This window comes from Schistocerca americana, chromosome 4 (genome assembly GCF_021461395.2).
Source record: "Schistocerca americana isolate TAMUIC-IGC-003095 chromosome 4, iqSchAmer2.1, whole genome shotgun sequence".
NCBI classification, from domain to species: domain Eukaryota; kingdom Metazoa; phylum Arthropoda; class Insecta; order Orthoptera; family Acrididae; genus Schistocerca; species Schistocerca americana.
In genome coordinates this window covers 486,349,084-486,376,187 of record NC_060122.1, presented here as the reverse complement: position 1 = coordinate 486,376,187, position 27,104 = coordinate 486,349,084, and the positions used below count along the sequence as shown (strand labels likewise).

The following is a 27,104-nucleotide window of genomic DNA, read 5'->3' as shown; positions in this document are numbered from 1 at the left end:
TTCTTTATATTAACGATAATTTAGTACATACTGCCCAATTGTAAACATACTTAGGGTTTAATTTGCTTTCTCAACTGAAAGTCGTGATATTTTTTCCGTGGCTATAATGTTCTTCTCTGTGTCTTATATTGCTTGGAAAGTCATTGACATATATTAAGAACAGAATTAATCCTAAGAAGCACTTATTTTGATGTGATGTTAGCCTGGTAATTGTTTTACAGAAAATTTGGCATTACCTGAAGCGTGAGCTCTCTCTGCCTTGTACACCCAATTTACGACATGGAGGTGACATTGAATGACAGGCAAGTTCTTTGATAAAAGGCTGTTAGATATTATCCTTTGTCAGAGGCAAGAGTGCGCCCTTCCCACACACATGCTAGTACTGTCATCTCTGGCCAGTAAGGCCCGAATGTGGCTGTGTCTGAGGTATACAGTCTTCTTTACTGAGGGGCAAAGAAGAGGGGTGGGGCAAGGAGAGGATGTTATCACAAGGTAGGGGTGGGGGGGAACACTGGTGGTGCCTATAGGAATGTGAAGGGATATGATGGGGACAGGATAGTGGGCTGTGGGGTGCTATTATGTGCGTGGGGGAGGGGGGGGGGGGTTGCTGTGCTGTGTGCTGAGGCGATGGGAGCTAGGGAGAGGAGAGAAGGAGAAAGAACTATGCAGGTTGCTGGCATACCAGATATTTCATTGTTTGATTTTACACTGTATTTACCAGATATGACTGGACCATTCATCACCTATTAGTCTTATACCTAGCACTTCTAGTCTGTTAAGTGATATTTTATGGTCAACAGTGCCAAAAGTCTTGGATGACTGTAAAAATATGGCTGTAACACAGACATACCTGCTGATGATGCGAGTACCAGTTTTGTAAAGCCTATTGCCTTCTGTTTCAGGTTCTTTGGCCGATGTTCATCTAATGATTTTACTGACGTTACGCCAGCACGAGTGGCTGGCATTGTCAAAGCTTCACCCTCCATTGCCGGTGGTGAACTGGAGCCAAGCTCGCGGCCACAGACTGTATGTACCTGGCATGCCAACGTCTGAGGGATCCTCCACGGTCATTTCCGGTGCGGTCCTCCTCTTGCTACCTGTGACGGTCGTTCGCTGCAATAAGGGAAGCCAGGATCCGTTTACCTTAACGCTTTCCTCTTTCTTGTTGAAACTGTTCACGTGTTTTTGTATTTCTACAGCTTCTCTGAAAAAGTGTGTGTGATAGTGCTTCTCTACAGCCAGAACTTCCGTGTTGGCAAATTTTATTACGTGGTCGGTCTCACTCAGAGCATGCTCTGCCATGGCCGATTTCTTCACATGCCCCAACCTGCAATGTTGCTTATGTTCTTTGATCCTGGTGTTGATTGATTGTCCAGTCATTCCGACATAAACTTTTCCGCATGTGCATGGTATACGGTATATTCCCGACATTGCAAGTGGATCCCTTTTCTCCTTTGCCGATCCAAGACACTCTTTGATCTTCCTTGGTGGTTTGAAAATCGTCTTTATGCCGTGTTTGCGCAATATACGGCCGATTCTGTCCGTCACTCTGGGAATGTATGGCGGAAAGGCCGTACCCGACATTTCTTTTTCTGATTCCTTACTTCACCGAGTGTTTGGCTCTGTTACAGTTCTAATATAAATTGTGGTGTACCCACTGTTTATCAGAACACTTTCCAGGTGTTGCATTTCAGATCTGAGGTGCTACGGCTCACATATTCGATCTGCTCTCATTACGAGTGTATTAATCATGTCTCTTTTCTGAATCGGGTGGTGGTTTGATAGTTTGTGCAGGTATCGGTCTGTGTGTGTCAGTTTTAAATATACACTGTGTCCCAGGTTTTTGCCATCCCTTGTGACCAGCACATCTAGATATGGCAGTTTTTTGTTCTTTTCTACTTCCATGGTAAATTTTATGTTGGCATGGAGGCAGTTCAAGTGTCTGAGGAAGCCACCGAGCTGTTCTTCACCATGGCTCCACACAACAAAAGTATCATCGACATATCTGTACCACACCTTAAGTTTGCAAGTCACCAAGTCCAGTGCCAGTGCTTCGAACTGTTCCATGAAGAAGTTTGCCACCACTGGACTAAGAGGACTATCCATGGCGACACCTTCCAGCTGTTCGTAGAAATCGCCATTCCACGTGAAGTAGCTCGTGGTGAGACATGCATGGAAGAGCTTTGTGATGTCATTCGGGAAAAAGGAACTGATATGCTCCAGAGTGTCACTGAGTGGTACTTTTGTAAACAAAGAAACAACATCAAAGCTGACCAGGATGTCATTTGGTTCAAGTTTCATTTTCTTCAGCTTCTCAGTGAAATGTCCCAAGTCGTTTATGTATGTGTTGGTTTTCCCCACATGTGACTGGAGCAGAGAGGCCAAGTGTTTTGCCAGTTTATATGTTGGTGAGCCAAGAGCGCTAACAATTGGTCTCAGTGGTACGTTGTTCTTATGGATTTTGGGTAATCCATACAGCCAAAGTGGTAGGGCTTTTGTGTTGCGCAGGTTTCTCTGTATGTCCGCTGGCAGAGAAGACGCCTTGATTAATCGATTCGTATTCCATGTGATATGCTGCGTCAGATCTGTGCTTAGTTTCGGTACATCGTCTGATCTAATAGGTCTCGGATCTTTTGCTCATAATCTCCGGTCTTCATTACGATGGTCGCATTCCCCTTATCGGCAGGCAGTACCAATATACTCTAGTTGGCCTTGAGATTCTTAATGGCTTGTACCTCTTCTTTCTTCAGATTGCAAGCTGGTGGTTTCGCTCGGCACAGTATCCTGGCTGTTTCAGTGCGTATTTCCTTTGCCATTAGTGAAGGAAGGGTCTGAATGGCCGCTTCGGTGTTGGCAATGATGTCCTCCATAGGTATAGTTCTTGAGATGATAGCGAAATTTCCTCCTTTTTGAAGAACAGACACTTCCTCTTTGGTCCATTCTTGTTCAGTGAGGTTGACCACTGTGTGTGACATGTCAGGAATCGCCTTGTCGGTTTACTTCGAGCGTCTTTTATCTTTTTCTTCTGTCACTCGGTGCAGCACTCGAGTTCGTTCTGCATGGTCCTGTGAGTGATGCTGTTGATCTTGTCCCAGTCATCTCGATGTATTCTGCTAATTAGTTGATAGAAAATGTCCAAAAGTTCCTGACCTGTTCTTGCCAAGTCTCTCCGTGTTGGCACACACAGACCAATACCTGCACAAACTATCAAACCACCACCCGAGCCAGAAAAGAGGCATGATTAATACACTTGTAATGCGAGCAGGACGAATATGTGAGCTGCAGCACCTCAGACATGAAATGCAACACTTGGAATGTGTTCTGTGTGTTCTGATGAGCAATGGGTACACCACAAATTATATTAGAAGTGTAACGGAGCCAAACACTCTGCAAAGTAAGGAATCAGAAAAAGAAATGTCTGGTACGGCCTTTCTGCCATATATTCCCTGAGTGACGGACAGAATCGGCCGTATATTGCGCAAACATGGCATTAAGACGACTTTCAAACTGACAAGGAAGATCAAAGAGTGTCTTAGATCGGCAAAGGAGAAAAGGGATCCACTTGCAATGTCGGGAATATACCATGCACATGTGGAAAAGTTTATGTCGGAATGACTGGACGATCAAGCAACACCAGGATCAAAGAACATAAGTGACAGTGCAGGTTGGGGCAGGTGGAGAAATCGGCCATGGCAGAGCACGCACTGAGTGAGGCTGACCATGTAATAAAATTCACCGACAAGGAAGTGCTGGTTGTAGAGAAGCACTATCACAAACTCTTGTTCAGAGAAGCTGTAGAAATACAAAAACACGCAAACAGTTTCAACAAGAAAGAGGGACGCGTTAAGATAAACGGATGCTGGCTTCCCGTGCTGCAGGGAACGACCGTCGCAGGTAGCAAGAGGAGAACCGCACTGGAAATGACCGTGGAGAAGCCCTCGGATGTTGGCGCGCCAGGTACATATAGTCTGTGGCTGCGAGCTCGGCTCCAGTTCACCACCGGCAATGGAGGGTGAAGCTTTGACAATGCCAGCCACTCGTGCTGGCGAAACGTCAGTAAAATCATTAGATGAGTGTCGGCTGAAGACCCGGAACAGAAGCCAATAGGCAGTTTGTCAACAAGTGGCCACAAAAGCCTTAACAATTTTATAAAGTCTGTTATGACTGGTGCTTTGTTGAGAGATTGTTTTGAGTAGGTAACTCATTAGCCTGTCCCACTCGTACTGAGTATCTAGCAGCTGTAGTTTTCAGAATTATTCTCTAACTTTCCTGTAAGACTGATCTCTCAGGATGGTGAATGTGTCCTGTCACCACAGGACTTAATGAGAAGATTGTTTGGTTAATAGTTTCCAAGAGTAGAGAAATTTAATATGTAGTGGTAATGTTTTTAAACATCAGTGTTAATGGGTCAATCCTGTGGAACTTTTATACTGTCTTTTGTAAACACAATAGCAAATGAATAAAATATGAACAGTGTTCGAGATTAATTCTGTGCGTATGTGTAAAATGTATTTTGTTGTCAAGCTGTGAATACTGTAGCATTTCCTTTGCTTTGTTTCTGTTGTAGTTCCTAGTCAGTTGTCTCTTGACCTAAACATGTTTAAACTTGAGTTTTAGTTTTGAAAAACAATTATAGAATAAATATATGTAAGTGTGATATAAAAATGATGGTATTGTGCATTCTTTAGTAATTCATACTTCTCTTTTTACAGGGTGTAGATTTGAGCAATGTAGTAAAAGAGCTCATGGAGAATACACCTGCAGATAGTTCCAAGAAGTCTTTATTGCATACAATTAGTCGCTTAAAAGGCCTTTTAAAAACAGATACAAAATTGCCTGAACTTAGCCAAGAACTATCAGAATTGAAAGCTGAATGTGACAAAGATCTTGCCCACAAAATTCTGGCTGGGAAAAATGGAGCCTATGATTTATTAATAAAAGTTTTGGAGTTGTATGAAACAAACAGGGATGTGACTCTTGTAACACTTGATGCTATGATCTCCTTAATGACTGGGCAACCTGATCTGTTAGATGAAAAAGGCACTAACTTGATAATCAAATTTCTGAAAGAGCATATTGACCTAGGCACACAACGCCAGGTTTTACAGTGGACGAAGCAGTGTTGTCTGAAACATGAAAATAACAGACAAAATATTTTTGATCATGATATAGTCAATATTTTAAAACAGTTTTTGGAAAATGGTGCATCTAGTGCTTTGTTGATAAGAGATGTATGTTCTGTCATCAAAGCTCTTGTTGTGGACGATGACATCAGGGTGGAATTTGGGAAGGCTCATGAGCATGCTAGAAGCTTTGCAAATGAAATTCTAACAATAATTGTGGACTTACTGAGAAGTGAGTGTGCCTTCATTTATTATTGTTTTTAATCCTAGCTCTCTCTCTCTCTCTCTCTCTCTCTCTCTCTCTCTCTCTCTCTCTCTCTCTGTGTGTGTGTGTGTGTGTGTGTGTGTGTGTGTGTGTGTGTGTGTTTGGTACTAGTATGGTAGAGGGAGAGGAGATCATACATTTGTTTTGAAGTAACATTTTGGTTGACAGAAAAGTAGCAACTGATTTATTTATTTATTTATTTTTGCAAATATCTTATACTGTGTGTTTATTTCTTTTACATTAATCATATTGTTGCCAGACTAGTTCCTTTGGGAAGCTATACATTGGTGGAACCACTGTTTTCACTCTGTGGAACATTCGTGCAAGCTTTCGACTTTCAGTTCTGCGATTATCCTCCTACATTGCGATCAACGATGTGAAAATGTTGGTCTTTCACAAGGTTTTTCAAAAGAATGACTTACTCTTACTGAGACATAGCTATTTGAGGGAACTGGAGTGCAATGAAAATCCATTTTTCTCATTCTTAAAAAAACAAGAAACCTGGTTGAGTGAAAAGGCCATGTGATGGGAATATTGTCATGGTAGAGCATTCAGATGTCTTCATTATGTGATATTGTCTGAGTCACAGTTTTTCTGAGTATTTTATTGACTTCATTGTAAACTGTTTGCTTCACAATTTACTACAGACACACAAACTATTTGTGAATGAGCCTCATACTGCTGATAAAATGCAAGTGAACATGGGGCTGATTCCTGACTTACACATTTGAGCTTCTTCAGTCAAGGTGTTTGGACAGTGTGTTACCTTGAGTTTGTGTTTTGTTTCAAGATCATACCTAAGAAAGAATGATTCTGTACCAGTGATAGCAGCCCTGAAGAAATCACAGGCTGCCTTTTTTATTCTTCCAGAGAGGTTCCGCCACCCATTCCTCTAATTGTCTTTTGGTCCACTTTTTATGTCCCTTGGCACCATCTTGTAACAGATCTTTCTTGTGTCCAAAAATCTTGAGTTAAATTGTGAGAAGTGAAAAACAGTAAAAAAAATTTAACTTGATATTCACAAGCCTCAATGTTTGGAAAATGTATCAACATCACAAGACATCTTTACCATTCCATATTTTTATCAATTTTCTGTGTTGAAGGCTTTATGAATTCCAAAAGTGTTTTACACTATCAAAAAACTTTTGCTCTTAGTAAGGAATTTTACTCATTGCGTGACAGCATCAGTCAATCTCACAGATACAGCTAGCATGGCCAAAAATTTATGCCTTCCTCACACTACAAGTAATACAAGGTGGGAAAAGACTTTACGGGCCTTCATAGTACTCACCATTAGCTACAACAAGCTGTTGGAAACTGTCAGCAAATGCTTCTTGTGGAGTTGGTTGACATGCTGTGGTCACGTGGTCTTGGATATCTGCACAATTATAGGAGATGAGACCTGGTGTTACCAGGCTGGTCTGGAGACCAGGGGATAGTCAATGTCATGGTTTCATCATTTTTCCCACCTCCCAAAACAAAGTCATCTGTCAAAATCCAAGATCAAGACAATGTTAATTGTCCTTTATGACAGCGAGGGTTCGATCCATCATGAATTTCTATATGAGGGTGATAGTAAAGATAACGAACACCACGTCACTGACTGTCACTTGGTCTTTGGATTTTTTTTGGTAGCACGAGGTCTCGTCTTCTTTAATGATGCAGATGTTCAACGACGTATAACCATGAGATTCCACAAGAAGCATTTCCTGAGAGTTTTAAAAAGCTTTACAACCAATGTCAGAAGTGTGTTGTAGCTAATGGTTATTATTTTGTAGGTCAGTAGAGCATTTTGTTTGTAACTCTTGTTTTCTTTATTTTCTGAGACCATTCACTGAACTTTTCAGAGGCGCCTTACACATTAGTACACACAGGGGAGCGGGTGGTGAAGAAAAAGTGCACCATGAAGGAATTATCTGAATGAGCTGGAAGTGAGATATGTATACAGACAAACAAATGGTTACAGTCTCAGAAAAACTGGATGAGCTATTCAAGAAAAAGAGCTTCACAAATTGAGCAAGTCAGTAATGCGTTAGTCTACCTTGTGCTTTGGCTTGGCATTCATTGATAGAGTTGTTGGATGTACTCATGAGTGACGTCATGCCAAATTCTGTCCAACTGGTGGATTAGATCATGAAAATCCTGAGCTGGGTTGAGGACCCTGCCCATAATGCTCCAAAAATTCTTAATTGGGGAGAAACCTGCCAACCTTGCTGGCCAAGGTAGGGTTTGGCAAACGTGAAGACAAGCAGTAGAAACTTTTGTCATATGTGGACGGGCATTATCTTACTGAAATATAAGCCCAGGATAACTTGCCATGAAGAGCAATAAAAAGAGTTTAGAATATCTTCAATTTACCACTGTGCATAAGGATGCTGTGGACGACAACCAAGGAGGTCCTGCTATGAAAAGAAATGGTGCTCCTGATCACCACTCCTGGCTCTTGGGCTGTATGGGAGGCGACAATCAGGTTGGTATTCCACTGTTGTCAATGTCGTCTCCAGACATGTCTTCGCCCTGGAATCTCATTGAATGGCGGATTGTCCTCAGTGATGTCCTGCTTCAAAATGAGCCCCGATGACCAGCAAACTCATTTCTAGAGATGCTCTAAATGGTAGTGGGATACCAACATGACTGCCATCCCTCATATGGCCCAACAGCTTAGGAGTGATGATTTGAGGTGCCATTTCTGTTCCATAGTAGGACTGCTTTGGTTGCCATCTGTGGCATCCTTACAGCACAGCGCTGCATTGACAATATTCTATGCCTCATTTTGTTGCCCTTCATTGCAAGCCATCTTAGGCTTACATTTCAGCAAGATAATGCCCGCCTGCATACAATAAAGAGTTTCTACTGACTGTCTTTGTTCTTGAGAAACCCTACCTGTCCAGAAGAACAGATACCATGTATATATACTTAAGGCAATGACAGCCAATGATCCCTTCAGTGCAGATGCACGACAAGCTCAAACACTTAGGGGAATCGGCAAGATACCATGAATAATCAGGGTAATGAGCAGGAGCACTACATCAGCAATGTGTGGGTAAGTTGAGAATTTGGCTGTGAAGGTTGGCACGCTGGGTAGTCCATGCAGTTGTGTTAACCACTGTGTGTATTGTGTAGTGGTTAACACATCTGCCTAGTAAACAGGAGACCTGGGTACGAATCTTGGTCCAGCACAAATTTTCAACTTCCCTTTGATGAAAATTACTGTCCACTGGCAGCTAATGTCTTTAATTCCTGTGTGTCTTGAGTCAATAGAAAGCCAAACAACTTTGTACATAAGGGCCAGAGGTGGACCAATGCATTACTGACCTGCTCAGTTTATCAAGCTGTTTCTCCTGAATAAATTATCAGATTTTTCTGAAATTGTAATTGTTTGTTTGTCTGTACATGTACATCAAATCTACTGACTTCTGTCTCGTTTGGATAACTCCTTTGTGGTGTGAGTGTGGTTTCTTTTCCTTTTTTTCCCTTACACTGTATTTACAGAACTGATCAGTTACAAGATTTCCAGCACATCTTGGACTGCCTTTGATCTCTTCCTTCAGCAGTGAGCATTATTCAACAATGTTGATTCAGTATTCAGTTTGTGACCTAAATATGTAACAACCATACTTGCATTATTAAAAAATAAAACAAGTGATTGATGTGTATTAAGACAAGAACTGATCCAAGTACGAAACACTGAGAAATGTGTGAAGTTGCTGTGCTCCTATCTTTTCATATTGTGTAACAATGTAAAGTGACTTTCTGGTTTGTACAGCTTGAATAGAAGCTCCATCAACTGTACCACGTCTGTCATTCTGTGATTTATTGAACACTGTACGGCAGTCTACACCAGCATTTCTTAATCTTTGCTATAAGTTAATGGCTTGTTACTATCCACACTTTTATTGTAAACCCCTGTTTTTTCTGTAGTATGCTTTTACTGCTACTTTTATAGACTGATTATTTGCAACAGAAATGACAATTACCTAAAATAATATTTATGTGATTCAAAAACTAATTTCAAAATTAATCCAAAAGTCCTTAAAGCAAAAATTCAAAGTAGTATAATAAGACAAAGTTTTGAAATTTAAATTTAAATAGATGATTGATATCATACGTGTTTTTGCAGATTTACTTAATATTGATCTTTATGGATGAAAGTTGAATTCTCGTGACGTGTCTGTTATTAAGTCTGTAGCCATATCTACTTTTTCTTCAACATAAGCTGAGAACACAGTTTCAAAGGTATGTGGTTATAAATGGTGAAAAATACCAACAGACCTTTTGTGATGTGAGGATATTTCTCTTTAAAACTGCACTAGGATTCCACTAATAGCATTTGTTAAAATTTTTCTTTTAATGATGAACGAGATTTCAGTTCAGTAAAAGCTTTGTTTTCTGCTGACATGTCAATGGTCGTGTATGCACAATAAATAGGTTTTTAATCATCAATTCACTTTCATTTTTAGTCTGTTGTTTGTTTAAAAAATACTAATAACAACTCCTCAAAACTTTCAGGTGTTGAATAAATTCTTCAATAAATGCCTCCCCTATTTCAACCCCTTCCTCTTTTAAAAAGCCTTTTGTTATTGGGAAGCAGTCAAACTCCTTAGAGCACATACGAATCATTCAAAATTCTGTATTTTTCTTGTAAGCAAGAATTTTCTCATTAGCAGTAAATATGATTACTTGCTTGATTTGAATTGTTAAATGAATGTCTTTGATACTTCTATATCTACAGCTAAACTCTGAAAACCACCATGAAGTTCATGGCAGAGAGTACATTTCATTGTACCAGTTACTGGGGTTTCTTCCCAGTCATTCACATATACAGTAATTAATTTAAGCTTGTCCTCACGATCCCAATGTGAGTGACATGTAGGTAGTTGTAGTATATTCATAGAGTCATTATTTGAAACCAGTTCTTGAAACTTTGTTAGTAGACTTTTTTGATATAGTTTATGTGTACATTCAAGATTTTGCCAGTTCAGTTTCTTTGCATCTCTGTGACACAGTCCCATGGGTCAAACAAACCTGTGACCATTCATGCTACCCTTCTCTATATATGTTCAATATCAACTGTTAATCTTATTTGGTATGGATGCCACATGTGTGAGCATTATTCTAGAATGGGTCACATGTGTGACTTGTGAGCAATCTCCTTTGTAGACTTATTGCACTTTCACAGGTAAACTGAAGTCTACCACCTGCTTTACCCACGAGAGAACGTAAGTGATAATTCCATTTCATCTTCCTACAAAATGTTACATCCAGGTATTTGTATTGGCCAATGACAGCTGTGATATCTTGATATTATAATCATAGGATACAACGTTTTTTTTCATTTTGTGAAATGCACAATTTTATATTTCTGAACATTTAAAGCAAGTTGCCAGTCTTTGCGCCAGTTTGAAATTTTATCAATATCTGATGGAATATTCATGTGGCTTCTTTCAGACAGCACTTCATTATAGATAACTGCTTCATCTCCAAAAAGTCTGAGGTTGCTATTAATATTGCAGACAACCTTACAGGTAGGGCAACCAGTGCTATGAGTACTCATCTTGTGTATTAATAAACCACTACAGCTGTATTTTGTTCTTTATTATTAGATCACTACTGATTTCATGGCACCAAAAGCCACATCTTCAGGTGAATATTTTTTAGTTTAGATGTTTTAATTATATGTTCACCTGAAGGCATGGCTTACAGTGCCTCGAAACCGATACCAATAAATAACGAAAAACAAAATACAGCTGAAACAGTATATTGATATCCAAGATGACTATTAATATTGTCTGTGGGATCATTAATATACAATATAAACAGCAAGGGTCCCAATGCACTTCCCTGGGCCATGCTCGAAATTACTTTTACATCTGATAATGATTGCCCCATCTAAGATAACCTGCTGCATCCGCCGTATCAAAAAGTATTAAATCCAGTCACAAATTTCTTTTGATACCTCATATGATTAAATTTTTGACAGTAAGCATAGGTGTGGTTATGATTCAAATGCTCTTCAGAAATTAAGAAATATTTAATCTACCTGAATGCCTTGATTCAAAGCTTTTTGTATGTTAAGTAAGAAATATGTGAGCTGGGTTTCACATGATGGATGGTTTTGGAATCCATGATGGTTGGCATGGAGGTGGTCATTCTGTTTGAGGTACCTCACTATGTTTGAGCTGAGAATATGTTCCAAGACCCTACAACAAATCGATGTCAGTGATATTGGAATGTAGCTTTGTGGGTCACTTCTACTACCATTCTTGTAGAAGGGTGTGACTTGTGCTTTCTTCCACATACTAGGCAAGGTTTTTTGTTTGAGGGGTATCATGATAGTTACAAGAGGGGCTAACTAAGCCTCAAATTCAGTATAGAATCTGGTTGGGATTCCATCGGGCGCTAGAGCTTCGTTCAGTTGTTACGATTTTTAGCTGTTTCTCAACATCACTGACACTAATACTTATTTCACTTATCTCTTCGGTGGTATGAGGATTAAATTGGGTTAGTTCTCATGGGCTTACCTTTGTGGAGGACCATTTGAAAACAGAATTAAGAGTTTCGGCCTTTGCTTTACTACCCAGAATCACAGTTCCTGTCTGATTCGCTAAGGATTGGATACTTACTTTGTCATCACTAACAGTCTTTATGTATGACCAAAATTTCTGTGGGTTTTAGAGAGATTATTTGACAGTATTCTGCTGTGGTAATCATAGAAGGCTTCGTGCATTGCTCTCTTGACAGCCAAACACATGTCATTCAGCATCTCTTTGTCTAGTCCTATGCTTTGTTTTAATCCTATCATGCAGCTGTCTCTTGTTTCTTTACATTCACTGTATGCCATGGAGATTCCCTTCCACTATGAACTGTTCTACTGGAAACGTATCTATCCAGAGCGTGGTCAACTATTCTTTTAAGCTTGAGGTATAGTTCCTCTACATTATCCTGCCCTGTTCTGGAAGTTTCAAGTTCCTCGTTGTGATATGGTGTTACTGATTTTTGTCTAGTTCACTGAATATATGTATATATCTTGTTTCAGTTATCCTTTGTACTTTAGTGATCATTGTTGCCACAACTGTGTCATGGTTACTGATACCAATTTTGATGTGGACATCCTCAAATAGCTCAGGTCTATTTGTTGCCATTAGATCCCATATACTTCCATCATGAATGAGGTTCTGAATTATCTGTTCTAGGTAGTTTTCAGAGAAGCCATTTAGTAATGTTTCACAGGATATCTTACATTGCTCACCACTAACAAAACTTATTTTCCCCGTTGATTGTTGGATGATTAAAGTATGATAGGGGATCTTATCTACAAACAAAATGAAGTTTTCTCTAAAGTTTTTTTATTATAACAGAAGATGCAGAAGATGAGTCTGGTGGGAGATAAAACGATCCTGTTACCATTTTATGCCCACCCATGACACTGAGAAAGTGTGGTCGACAATGGAATGCAACACTGAACACTGGAAACAGGTTTATTATGAACACCTGCATACAACCAGAACCGAACTGAACTCCTGGATGGAGAGGGTGGCTATTTATACGAAAATTAATTATTCCAGGATATATAAACAAGAGAAATTTCCAGAAATGATAATTGCTAGATTACAAATAGTTGCTAGCAGTCAGGTATGAAGTAGCAACCCACAGCATGCCAGCCAATGACACAAACCACTGAGCCGCACTGCATGAACCACAGCTCACGGCGTTGCTCCCTCTCCTTGAGAAACGACGACTCACTGTTTCAGAAGTTCTTATTGATGCTGGTTACAGCACACCAGATATAGACCTTGTCAGTGGGTTTGACAGTGCTGATAGATGGTCGCGTTCTGCTCATGTCACATCCTTTTCACTATGATGAACATCGGAGATAGCACCTCCCATCGAAGCTTTGTGATTGTCGAGTTGGTCTCCAGTTTCCTTGAATGAGGAGACCTCGTCGTTGATCTTCCCATTGGAATGTAGTAGTAGGATTTCACACAGAGGACATGAACATCAGTCTGATATGAATGATTAACTAGAACTCTGATAACATCTGAACCTTCATGGAGAGGTAGACAGTTGCTCAACCAGAGAATTAAAAATGCCCTTTGCTGCCTTGATAAGAATCACAGAGGGCAGCATATTAAAATATGTCACAATAAAATTATTTTTACTAAATTGGAGTCTTGAAAATGTTGGAGTCATGAGATGTTATAATGCCCCCTAGGTAACTGCGGCATATGCTTCTGTTGCTGACATTCCTCACAGTGGCTTACATAGTGTCTAATGGATCGGTAGGGGCCTAGACAGTGATACCTGTGACTGATTCTGTGTAGAATCTTCACAACTCCCGTGACCAGATGTAGAGTGTCATGGAAATACTTCAGAATAGCAGGCCATAATGAGGTAGGATGTACAGCAACTATTTCTGCCCTATTGGATCATAGTCCACTGATACAATGTTCTGTTCATTAATTGGAATTCTTCTTTGCTCAGTTCCTCTTCCTTCAAGCCTTTTAAGGATTTCAGCAGTGCTGGATCTTCCCTCTGTTCAGCAGCAGTGTCATTTAATGCAGTGATGATTGAGATTTCATCCACACTACTGTGTTCTGCCAACAGATTCCTTGAAAACCAGTCAGCATCCTTGTGTTTGCATCCCCATTTGTGTTCCACTTTAATGTTGTATTGCTGAAATGCTAATGCCCGTCTTGTCAGTTGACCCGACAAATCCTTCAGGCTTGACAGCCAGCATAGAGAATGGCGATTCTTCACAGTTACAGAGGGCTGAGTGGTGACACTTCCGCGTTAAATGAGGGTAGCTGCTGGGGAACCGTGAAGCATCGATAATGCCAGTAAATCATTATTAGAATTCAGTTATTTATTCGCAATGTTTACAAGTTGTCATTCTTCTGCAACAGCCTTGGCTGTTGCTAATTCAGCTGCATGTTGCTAGCTGTCATCCGTCGAGTCAGCTCAGTGTTTGCACACCCAGGAGGTGAAGTCAGTGACCCTGGTGGCACAGTGGCTGACTGTGAGTGGGGGGGGGGGGGGGGGGGAGGGAGGGGGGCAGCTGCCTGGGATGAAGTTGTTCTCATGCTGGCTGCACAGAGTGTACCCAGTCCCACTCTGAATTCTACAGTAACCCTCGATGACCCATCCATGATGTACCAGGCGTCAGTAGTTGTGTGGTCAGTTGATCTTCTCCCTTCAGCTGGTATGTTTCAGCACCCGAAGATGCCTGATTCATGAACAGGAATGTGGATTTCAAGAGGCCCTATTGCTGGCTGCTGCTATGAAGTCGGGTATTGGCAGCACTCTGTAATATGGTGTTGTCAGAAGATAGCAAGTTCTCCATCAAGAAATGGTTGGCGGCAAGTAGCCTGAAGTTCATTTGGCGAAGGCCACCATCTTTCACTAGTTCATAGACTGTGCTGGAGCACGTAGGACATAGATTCACTTCAGTATCATAATCATGGAATCGAGTGCTACCACTGTGAATTCCACCAATCGGTCCCTTGCTAAGTGCTCTTGTGAAATAGATAAAGTTTCTTGCAACTTGCTATACAAGTTACCTGGTGTGCTTGTCTCGCTTCCTTTGGTTTTCCGTTTTCCATCCTCTTTTTCTGTTGAATTCTAGTTCCTTACTTGGCAGACAGTCCCATCAACCTGACTCACTTGCAACATAATGGCTCGCTTCCTGATTCCACCTCTCTCTTGCGTGACTTGAATTTGCATGAGGCAATATGGGTGAGTTTTAATAAATTCTTTTTCAATTTGTACCCCTTACTATTCTGTGCCTTAATACAATCGTGAATGGTTTGCCAAATAAATATGACCGTAACTCCTTGATGGCCAGAACAACTGCAAGGCACTCTTTCTAGATTGTAGAGTAGTTCATCTTGGAATTGGAGAGCATTCTGGTAGCGTAAGCTACCAACTTTTCAGCACCTTTCTGAATTTGTTCTAGAGCTGCATCTAAGCCATGACTGCTAGTTGTGGCCTGAAGTATTGGTTTTGCTTTTTTATCTTACAGTGCTAGGACTGGAGATGTCACTGTCTCCTGAAGGAGACTGGAAGATCACTTTCGCACAACACTCCAGGAAAAGTTGGTGTATCCTTGCAGTATTTTCTGCAAGGAATGTGTCTTGGTACAGAAGTCCTTAATCAATCATCAGTAATACAAGCACATTCTGAGAAAACTCGTCACATCACAAATGTGTCGTGGAGTCAGAAAATCTACTCTTATTTTACCTGGGTTGGGTGATTAAGACACATTCTTTCAAATTCGGGTAGAGGACTTCCGCCTGAACACAGTTCAACGTGACTATCAGAAGGCTTAGATGTTTCACAAATGTCTTCAAAAAAATGTCAGTGCCATCCAGATAGCAAAGACGTCTTGTCCATTCGAGGTGTTGAAGTAGGTTGTCCATCATACATTTGAAGATGATGGGAGCGTTACACGGTCCAAGCAGCATAACTTTGAACTCATATAGGGCATCAGGTGTTATGAAGGCTGTCATTTTCCTGTCAACCTTTCCAACCTTGATTGGTCTGCAGCCTGTCTGCATGTGCATAGGTGAGAAACACTTTGCCCCTTTTAAGCAAACTATAGAGTTCTCACTGCGTGGCAATGGTAAACATCTATTTCATGATGTTGTTCAGTTGACAGTCAATGCAGAAATGCCATATGCTTGTCCTTATGCTTCTCAAGAACCACAGGAGAAGGCCAAGTCTCAATGAAGGTTCAATGATGTCACCTTGCAGAATCTTCTCCACTTCCTCCTGGATTATGTGTCATTCAGCCGGCAACACTAAACGAGTACTCTCTAATCGGTGCATAATCCTCAGTGTTGATACGATGTTTTACCATGGGTTGCATGGTGTGTCTGTTGTCCTCTTTGGATTTGAAAGCATCCGAATATTGGCACAGAACGGATACACTCACCCATATAGCTTCTAGGTTATGCCAGATCCTATTGGTAGTTAGGTAGCAGCTTTCTCCCCAGTGTTGTCTGTAGCCGTAGCAGAGCAAATTTATTATCAGAGGCACTAAGCTGCCCTTCTCAGATTGATTAGCCTGTCCATATTGCGTGTACCTTTAGGAATGAGTTGTGGATGCATGTGTCAGTCAGTGATTCGAAGTTCTCTTTGGCCACCTGCAGTGCTTAGGACTGTAACTGGCACATAGATTTCTTTTGTGAGCCTGAGTAACTTTTTGAAACTAACAAAAGCTTCACAGTTTAACCAAGCATCTCAGTGACTGGAAAGTGCCTTGTTGATGATAGCAGGATAACGTCTTCAGCACCAAACAACTGCCAGAGTAACCTCAGTTCCGTGCGCATGTTGGAACTGCTTCATCATTGTGGAGCTCTGGTCTTCAACAGCCTATAACTGCTTGTAATGCCTGCAAGAAGGCCCATCTGAGAATAACAGTGTGATTACATTCCACTAAGTGACAAATTTGAATGACTGCATTCTATCATTGATAGCTATTTTTGCACCCCATGTTCCTATCAGCTAGATATATTTCCCATTTCTGACTTTCAGCACAATTGCTTTTGTATCACAGAACAGTCTTCTTTAGTGAATGACTACAAGCATTCAACATTGCAGGAAAGAAAACTCCCAAGATGACTAGCACCCATGCAGATTGGCCATTGTTGATGGTAGTATTGAGAAGTATTGAGATTTCATAACAGCTTAGTAATTGTCTTCCTGGAGGATTTTCATCTCTGGTGGCCTCCTTTGCTAGGTGGTTACATCACCAAGTTTACTTGAATGTGGTGACCAAGCAAGTGGCTGGTACCTCTGTACGGTGATGGGGAATGGCTGTTATGTGTTGCGGACTGACATTGTCCAGGTTATGGCAATGGGATTCGGCCCACAATTTGACTATTGATCATTTGCAGTTGACTGGTGTGAATGAAACTGTTGCGATGGTTGACATTCGGCATCAAACTTGTCATCAAAAATTATCCTCCTTTCTCTGCAGTAATGTACATGTCCAGGGTGCCCACAATGGAAACACAATGACCTGTTGTTTGTGTCCTCCAAATGTGTGTTCTTTTGCAGGAGATGGATGTATCGGAGTTAGTCGGTTGCTGTGTTGTTGTTTGATGGCTGTGCAATAAGTCTGAGCTGGCCAAGTCCATTCTTCCTGGTGCATTAGACTGGTTATGGAGGTTGGTGCTAAAGATTGACACACCTCTACTTCAACATTGTGTATTATCTCGTGACAAGTGGGCCCAACAGTCATGGCTGCTATGTTTTACTTGCTTGGTCTGACTGTTATGGTTGCCATAAAGTGCTGCATCTCTTCTCTCCTACCTGACATATGAAAAGTGAAAGGTCGTGGTGGTCTCCCAGAACTGCCATACTGACAACATGTATGAGACGGTCATACGTTTTTCATCAGACCCTTTTCTGTTGCATTTCCTCAATGTGCTGGCACCACTGGATGAATTCTTTGCTGGGATGTGCCATCCAAGTAAAAGGACCCACTTGCAAAGCATATCATGTCAACTGCTCTGTTGTATTTGGCAACTCAGTTGCCTCCTTTCAACTGTTTCATTGGACCGTGACCTGCATCTCTGGAAAACACTGAGCGATGCCTGATACGCAGCTTACTTGTTGCTGTTGTGGAATCCAATAGGTATCATGAATATACATACCTTGGGCACTATATACTGCTTGTATTCTAGTTCCTATTTGTGTAGGCAACTGCTTTTACATTGCCTGATTAGTATCATGGTGATGTAGATGTTTTGAAGTACCCAACATTTCTACCAAACATTGTCGCATTGTAACCACACTCAAGTCCAAATCCAAAAGGAGGAGTGTCGGCGAATTACAACACTTAGCACTGAAAGCATGTTTATTACAAACACCAACATACAACCAGAACAGAACTCACCCCTAGACAGAGAGTGCTGCTGTTTATACAAACACAGGAGATTCCAGAATATAAAAACATAATAACTTTCAAGAAACTTCCAGGATTGATAGTTACTAACTGACACCATGATTGGTTACACAAAATTTGTATCCTTCAACCACACTCTTTCCCACATTTTCCCTCTCTCTCTCTCTCTCTCTCTCTCTCTCTCTCTCTCTCTCTCTCACACACACACACACACACTGAAGTCATTAATGTTATACTCTGGAACCTATTGTTTACTATTGTTCATTACTGCTAAATTGATAGACCCAGTGGAAGATGTACCGAGGAAATCGCTTGCTGGATTTTTGACAGTAAGAAATGACCTATACTTGTGAGTAATGGGTGTGTGAGATCCCTAAGTAGACTAGATGACCAAATATATCTATACTAATAATAAAGTTGTGAAGCTGTCATGGCTGTCTTGAACATCCTTCACCAAAACTACTAGACAGAATTTCATGGAGTTTTTGCAGGTAACTTGAGCATAGCTTGTGTCACTGTATATGTTTTAGTTAATCAGAATTGGGTCATAGGAAAAAAACATTGTGATTTTTTAAAGTTTTAGTAAAACTGTCTTGTCTGTCTGTCCATCTGTCATTTGTTGGAACACGCAAATCTCCAAAACTACTAGATGAATTTTCATGGGGTTTTCACTAGTAACTTGGGCATAGCTTTGGGCACTACATAGGCATTATTTAATCAAAATTGGTTCACAGAGAAAAAGATATTGTGAGTTAAGGCTTTATCTAAAACCATTGTATCTGTCTGAACATGCTAATCTCTTTCATTGGGTTTTCATGGGTAACTTGAGCATAGCTTGGGGCACCATACAGACTTTATTTATTCAAAATACGATCATAGAAAAAAAGATATTGTAATTGAAAATTTTATCCGTACTAGTGTTATGAATGTGAAAGTGACTAACCCACTGAACTAATTTTGAGGAAATTTGGTAGGGAGGTAGCTTGAACCCTTTGGAAGAACATAGGCTGCTTTAGAAAGTGTGTAGTACAAGATACTTTTTGATTTGGAGAATATTGTGCAAATTAGGGAAAACATTTACTCTTTGAAAAAGATATTTACTTTTTGGCATTTGATCTTTATCAGATTTGTGAAAATGCTTTTATTGGGTGATAGGTGCTTTGTGATATGATCCAATGTAAAGAATAATATGCTTATATGATCTTCAGTGTCCTTAATCCATACTACTACACTATTTGTTGCATAATATACACAATGTATAGTGTGTTGCTACTTCATTAGCACAGTGTGTAGATGCACACTCCTGCACATGCCCCGCTCTACACACTGCTCGACAGCGATGCTGCACATGCTGACACGTTGTGCATTGGAACAGCTTTAGAGAGTGAGAATGGGGTGCACATCATTAGCTATGCTTATCCAAACAGGCAGACATGTGAGAGCAGCTGATGTTATTGCTTACTTACTCACTATCACTCATTGTAATGAGAAAACTACTGATATGCAAGCTCAGTTTCAAGTAACAGCTAGTGTAATAATAAATATGTGGAGAAGTTTGGATGAGAAGGGAAAGAAGGAAGTCAAATATATTAGGGTGTAACATCCCATTGATGATGAGGTCATTAGAGACAGTGCACAAAACCTGATGTTCAAAAGAATCATCCAAGAATCTACTTTATGCAGCTCAGGGAAATCATGAGAAGAGGGAAAGAGGACAGTCAAAGCCCAGGTCAAAAGAGAGACACTGCTGATAACTAGACTTGACTTGACCCTCTGTATTTCTTGCTTTTGAAATTAAGTATTTGAGTGCACAATATTCTCCAGTTTTTACAAAAAAAGTGGTACAAATGCACATTTATGCCATGAGATGCACACCATAACTTACGTTGTGTGCAAGCATCAGCTACAAACATATCAGATGAATAGCGGAATGTGACTCATTGAGTGTATGTTATATCCTAAATGTCTGAACTACGACGTCGTGTTTGAGGTCATGCCAGATCACTGTCATATTGTGTAGTCGTTGTAAGTAGATTTTATAGCTTATTGGTGGAAATCACACTTTTTTCAACCAGCATTAAGGAAATTTTTCAAAATTGTAATTACTTTATGTGACTGCAGACTGTTGTTGTTGTCTTCAGTCCTGAGACTAGTTTGATGCAGCTCTACATGCTACTCTATCCTGCGCAAGCTTCTTCATCTCCCAGTACTTACTGCAACCTACATCCTTCTGAAACTGCTTAATGTATTCATCTCTTAGTCTCCCTCTACAATTTTTACCCTCCACGCTGCCCTCCAATTCTAAATTTGTGATCCCTTGATGCCCCAGAACATGTCCTACCAACCGGTCCCTTCTTCTTGTCAAGTTGTGCCACAAACTCCACTTCTCCCCAATTCTATTCAATACCTCCTCATTAGTTACGTGATCTACCCATCTAATCTTCAGCATTCTTCTGTAGCACCACATTTCTATTCTCTTCCTGTCCAAACTATTTATCGTCCATGTTTCACTTCGATACATGGCTACACTCCATACAAATACTTTCAGAAACGACTTCCTGACACTTAAATCTATACTCGATGTTAACAAATTTCTCTTCGTCAGAAACGCTTTCCTTGCCATTGCCAGTCTACATTTTATATCCTCTCTACTTCGACCATCATCAGTTACTTTACTCCCCAAATCGCAAAACTCCTTTACCACTTTAAGTGTGTCACTTCCTAATCTAATTCCCTCAGCATCACCCGACTTAATTCGACTACATTCCATTATCCTCATTTTGATTTTGTTGATGTTCATCTTTCAAGACACTGTCCATTCCGTTCAACTGCTCTTCCAAGTCCTTTGCTGTCTCTGACAGAATTACAATGTCATCGGCGAACCTCAACGTTTTTATTTCTTCTTCATGGACTTTAATACCTACTTTGAATTTTTCTGTCGTTTCCTTTACTGCTTGCTCAATATACAGATTGAGTAGCATCGGGGAGAGGCTACAATCCTGTCTCACTCCCTTCCCAACCACTGCTTCCTTTCATGTCCCTCGACTCTTATAACTGCCATCTGGTTTCTGTACAAATTATAAATAGCCTTTTGCTCCCTGTATTTTACCCCTGCCACCTTCAGAATTTGAAAGAGAGTATTCCAGTCAACATTGTCAAAAGCTTTCTCTAAGTCTACAAATGATAGAAATGTAGGTTTGCCTTTCCTTAATCTATTTTCTAAGATAAGTTGTAGGGTCAGTATTGCCTCACGTGTTCCAACATTTCTGCGGAATCCAAACTGATCTTCGGTGAGGTCGGCTTATACCAGTTTTTCCATTCATCTGTAAAGAATTCGCGTTAGTATTTTGCAGCTGTGACTTATTAAACTGATAGTTCGGTAGTGTTCACATCTGTCAATACCTGCTTTCTTTGGAATTGGAATTATTATATTCTTCTTGAAGTCTGAGGGTATTTCGCCTGTCTCATACATCTTGCTCACCAGATGGTAGAATTTTGTCAGGACTAGCTTACCCATGGCCGTCAGTAGTCCCAATGGAATGTTGTCTACTCCCGGCGCCTTGTTTCGACTCAGGTCTTTCAGTGCTGTGTCAAACTCTTCACGCAGTGTCTTATCTCCCATTTCATCTTCATCTACATCCTCTTCCATTTCCATAATATTGTCCTCAAGTACATCGCCCTTGTATAGACCCTCTATATACTCCTTCCACCTTTCTACTTTCCCTTCTTTGCTTAGAACTGGGTTTCCATCAAAGCTCTTGATATTCATGCAAGTGGTTCTCCTTTCTCCAAAGGTCTCTTTAATTTTCCTGTAGGCAGTATCTATCTTACCCCTCGTGAGATAAGCCTCTACATCCTTACATTTGTCCTCTAGCCATCCCTGCTTAGCCATTTTGCACCTCCTGTCGATCTCATTTTTGAGACGTTTGTATTCCCTTTTTCCTGCTTCATTTACTGCATTTTTATATTTTGTCCTTTCATCAATTAAATTCAATATATCTTCTGTTACCCAAGGATTTCTACTAGCCCTCGTCTTTTTACCTACTTGGTCCTCTGCTGCCTTCACTACTTCATCCCTCAAAGCTACCCATTCTTCTTCTACTGTATTTCTTTCCCCCATTCCTGTCAATTGTTGCGTTATGCTCTCCCTGAAACTCTGTACAACCTCTGGTTTAGTCAGTTTATCCAGGTCCCATCTCCTTAAATTCCCACCTTTTTGCAGTTTCTTCAGTTTTAATCTACAGGTCATAACCAATAGATTGTGGTCAGAGTCCACATATGCCCCTGGGAATGTCTTACAATTTAACACCTGGTTCCTAAATCTCTGTCGTACCATTATATAATCTATCTGATACCTTCTAGTATCTCCAGGATTCTTCCATGTATACAACCTTCTTTTATGATTCTTGAACCAAGTGTTAGCTATGATTAAGTTATGCTCTGTGCAAAATTCTACCAGACGGCTTCCTCTTTCATTTCTCTCCCTTAATCCATATTCACCCACTATATTTCCTTCTCTCCCTTTTCCTATTCTTGAATTCCAGTCACCCATGTCTATTAAATTTTCATCTCCCTTCACTACCTGAATAATTTCTTTTATCTCATCATACATTTCATCAATTTCTTCATCATCTGCAGAGCTAGACTGCTACAGTTGCATAAATATAACTTCTTAATGATTTATACAGTTGATAAAGGAAAAATTGTGTTCAGTCCATAGGTGTAGTTGAACACTAGAGATTTTGCTGGGCATGGTTTTATTGAAGATGGAATGCCCTTGCGACCTTCCAACCATTGAACAGGCCATAGCTAGCCAGTTGTATTGGCACCTACATTTCAAGGTGGACAACAGAACTACAATGCAGTTTGGCTTTTTTTCACGTAATAATTATCATGGAATATGAAAAAAGTGATAAGTGACTGATAAAGTCCTAGGAACAAGAGACTAATGGAGGTAACATCTTGGACCTTCTTGACTCGGTGTAGAACAGGAAATCAGTGATGATAAGGATGTTACAGCTTCACTGAATATGGCTGTAAACAGGAGTACAAAGAGAGGTAGGAAGGTCTTTCTGCTTATCGAGAACAACAAAAAACAGATTTAAGATTACCTGATAAGTCAGCATGAAAATTTCATCTCTAGCATGAACGGTCTTCAGTATCAGTGGGAAAAGTTGAAGAGCATTGTACAATGTGCTTTAGATAGGTATGTGCCAAGAAACATTGTGAGGGAAGGAAAGACTCACCATGGTTTGAAAGTCATATTAGAAAGCTGCTACCTCAACAAAAAAAGCTTCACTGCAAATTTAAATGTAGCTAAAGCCTCACAGACAAAACAACTAAATGGAGCCAAAATTAATGTAAGGAGAGCCATGCATGAAGTGGGCTGTGAATTTAATAGTAAAATTCTGTCTGTCGACTTGACAGAAAGTCCTAAGAAGTTTTGGTCTTACGTTAAATCAGTAAATGAATGTAAGCCACCTGTGCAAACATCTGTGGCTATAATGGCATAGAAATGGAGGATGACAGAGAAGGCTGAAATACTGAGCAGACCACTGGACCTGATGGAATGCTAATACAATTTTACCTCTCCTAATAGCAGTGTACTTTAGGTCTCGGAGGAATGAAGCATTCCTGATGATTGGAAAAAAGACTAGGTCATTCCCATTTTCAAGGTGGTCATCAAACAGATGCACAAAATTATAAGACTGTATCTCTGATGTCAGTCTGTTATAGAATTTTGGTATTTGTTTTACGCTCTTGTATTACGACATTTCTGGAGACTAAAAAAATCTCTTCTCTAGGAATCAATATGGATTCCAAAAACAGTGATTGTGTGAAACCCGACTCGCCTTCTTCATCCATGAGACTCAGAAAACTAGATACTGGCACCCAGCTATATGTTGTGTTCCTTGACTTCCGTAAGGCATTTGATACAGCTCCACACTGCTGCTTATTAACAGAATATGACTGTATGGAACATCAGATGAAACGTGTGATTGGAGTGAGGAGTTTCTAGCAAACTAAACACAGCTTGTGATTCTCAGTGGAGAGAAATCTTCAGGCATAAAGGTAACCTGCACCTACCCCAAGGAAGTGTCATAGGCCCATTATTTTGTGCAGTTATACAAATGATATAGTAGACAATGTCAGAAGTTCCATGAGGCTTTTTGCTGGTGATGCTGTTGTACACAGAGAAGTCGCAATACTAGAAAATTGTGCCAAAATGCAAAAAGACTTGCAGAGGATCGATGCTTGGTGCAGGGAGTGGCAATTGGTATTTGGTGCAGGGAGTGGCAATTGGTATTCAACATAAACAAATGTAACATATTGTGTGTGCATACGAGTATGCGTACAAAGAGATTTAAAGTGAAACAATAACTTAAATCTAATAGCAGATGCTAGATTGAATTCATTGGAAGAGTCTTCAGGAAGTGTAGTCCATCAACAAAGAAGTTAGCTTGCAAAACACATCTTTGACCAATACTTGAGTGTTGCTCATCAGTATGGGGCCTGTACCAGATATGATTTATAGAGGAAATAGAGAAGATCCAGAGACACAGCACATTTCATTACAGTTTCATTTCGTAAGTATGAAGCATCATAGAAATGATCAACCATCTCCAGTGGCAGACACTACAAGAGAGGTGTTTTGCATCAAGGTATGGGTTATTCTTAAAGTTTTGAGAGTGTATGTTTCTATGTATATCTCACAAGAGGACTCTGAAAATAAAATTAGAGAGATCTGAGTGCACTCGGAGGCTTACTGGCAATCGTTCTTTCCACCAACCATACACAGTTCGAACAGGAAAGGGGGGAAGTGCTAGTGGTGCATGAAGTATCCACTCCTAAACTCCGTGAGGGGGCTTGCGGAGTACAGATGTAGGTGTAGAAGATTGAATCCTGGAGGTTTAAATTAGTACTCTGGCAACTTACTCACCAAGCCAATGAAAAGTTATAAAGTAAACATTTGAAAATAGAATGTGCCACAGAGTACACATAATATCCTGTGTAACTTGGAAAAGTTGGAAATGTTGCTGGTTGTAAATTTTAAACTTTTACACACCAAACAATCTGTACTGACGAAGCTTATAGTCCAGTTGTCAATAAATTGAAAATGCATGACTTTCCAGTGCCTTTGTCATGTCACCAGATATCAAATCCATTAAGATATGTTTCAAAACTGTATTGGCAAAAGTCTGTTGCTCCAATGACATCATATGTAAGTTTGATACCAAGTTTTTGCTAACTAAAGATATTTCTTACATTAAACTTTGTGGCCTGGATACTTCTTGACTTATTGAAGTCAATGCCAAATACTCTGCTTCACTTGCTGAAAGATCTACTGTTGGTTCCTTTGTCTTGTTTCAGGAATTTGCTGCTTCATGTGATCAAAATAAAATCATATTGTGGATGTTCAGTCATCACCATCTCCTGTCCAATCAGTACTAGAACAGTCAACAATAAGATGGTTGTCTTCTTTTGAGAATTACAGTTTCATGTGTTTGGTTGCTTTGAGATAATGCAGAATCTTTGTCACTACTTATATGTGAAGCGTGTCAGAGATAGCACTAAAATGACGTACCACATGAACAGCATATGCAAGACCAGGTTTAATCACACATTATACATACTCAAGACTACCATTGGTTTTTCAACGAAGACAATTCTTCGTTCTTTTTCTTCTTCTTTGAAACTTATTTTGTGGGTGAGGACTCGTTTCTGGAGGTGTTCAGATCAGATTTCAGTCCTTTATGTAGTTCTTCTCCCAAATCTGATTTATGTGATGATTTTAATTTGTCCACAGAGGCTCACATTTACTATCTTTCATATTATATATCCAAACAGTTTGAAAATTTTTCAAGGTCTTAGAGTTTAAGTTTTTCTTTGTAAGCATTCTTCAGTCATGAATTTTTTAGTAAAGATGAGTGTGTCATCCAGTTAAAGTGCAACAATGAATATCTTTTTACCTTGATTCCTCTGATAAACTCAATGATCTGCCATTAAGCTGCTGAAAGTGAAGATTATCAGCTTGATTATAGCAACAGTCTCATTTTAAACAATAAACTACCTTTCCAGTCTTTAGGCACCTATAGTTTTAACTGTTTTAGTAAGTGGAGTAATTTCTGGAATTTTCTTGTGAATTTTCTCACTAAAGTAAACTCCAAGAAAAACAGTAACTGCATCTAAATGGTCCATATGAAAATCATACCTAGTAGTAAATCTAAACAGATATCTAGCGAGTTATATCTAATCATTGGTGTAAAATTTTCATCATTATCTAAACCTACCCTTTGTTCATGGGTGATTTCTTCTCAAATCATAAAGGTCAAGAGTGAATGTGTTTGCTGAAAAAAATATATGTTGGAGTTCCACATAATACCTCTCCAAAACTAAAGTATTTTGATTTTCTGATGATTTATTAAAACACTACAGACTTCTCTAAATGAGAGTATTTGTGAAACTGTCATAACGAAAGGGAAAATTGAAAAATTGTAATAAAGAAACCATAATTGATAGAGAGCTGAATTTATTTTCAATAAATATTTTGTTCCCAATACTAAGAGACGTGATTAATACATACACACTTCTTAGCTTTTTTTAATTTTTTTGGAAGAATAAACTATGAAAATTTGTAACTTTTTGTGAATTTCAAAATTATGATTTGAAAATATGAATAGTCAAGGGATGTTAACTGTCTTGAGAAATGATGAAGTGGAAGGACTGCTAACTGTCAGCTATGACATTAATGCATGAAGTTCTTGAACTGTCAAAATATTTGTACATAAAGATCAAGGAATCAGAAATT

The 27,104-nt window shown here is 39.8% G+C and overlaps 1 protein-coding gene across 1 annotated transcript in view; it reads left to right on the top strand.

Moving 5' to 3' along the window:
* The window catches only part of LOC124612702 (armadillo repeat-containing protein 6 homolog), a 102,596-nt gene that overhangs the window by 25,663 nt on the left and 49,829 nt on the right, over positions 1-27,104 (top strand). The window contains exon 2 of the mRNA XM_047141051.1: positions 4,713-5,355. Coding sequence (XP_046997007.1) covers positions 4,713-5,355 — 643 coding nt within the window. The remainder of the gene's footprint in view (positions 1-4,712; positions 5,356-27,104) is intronic.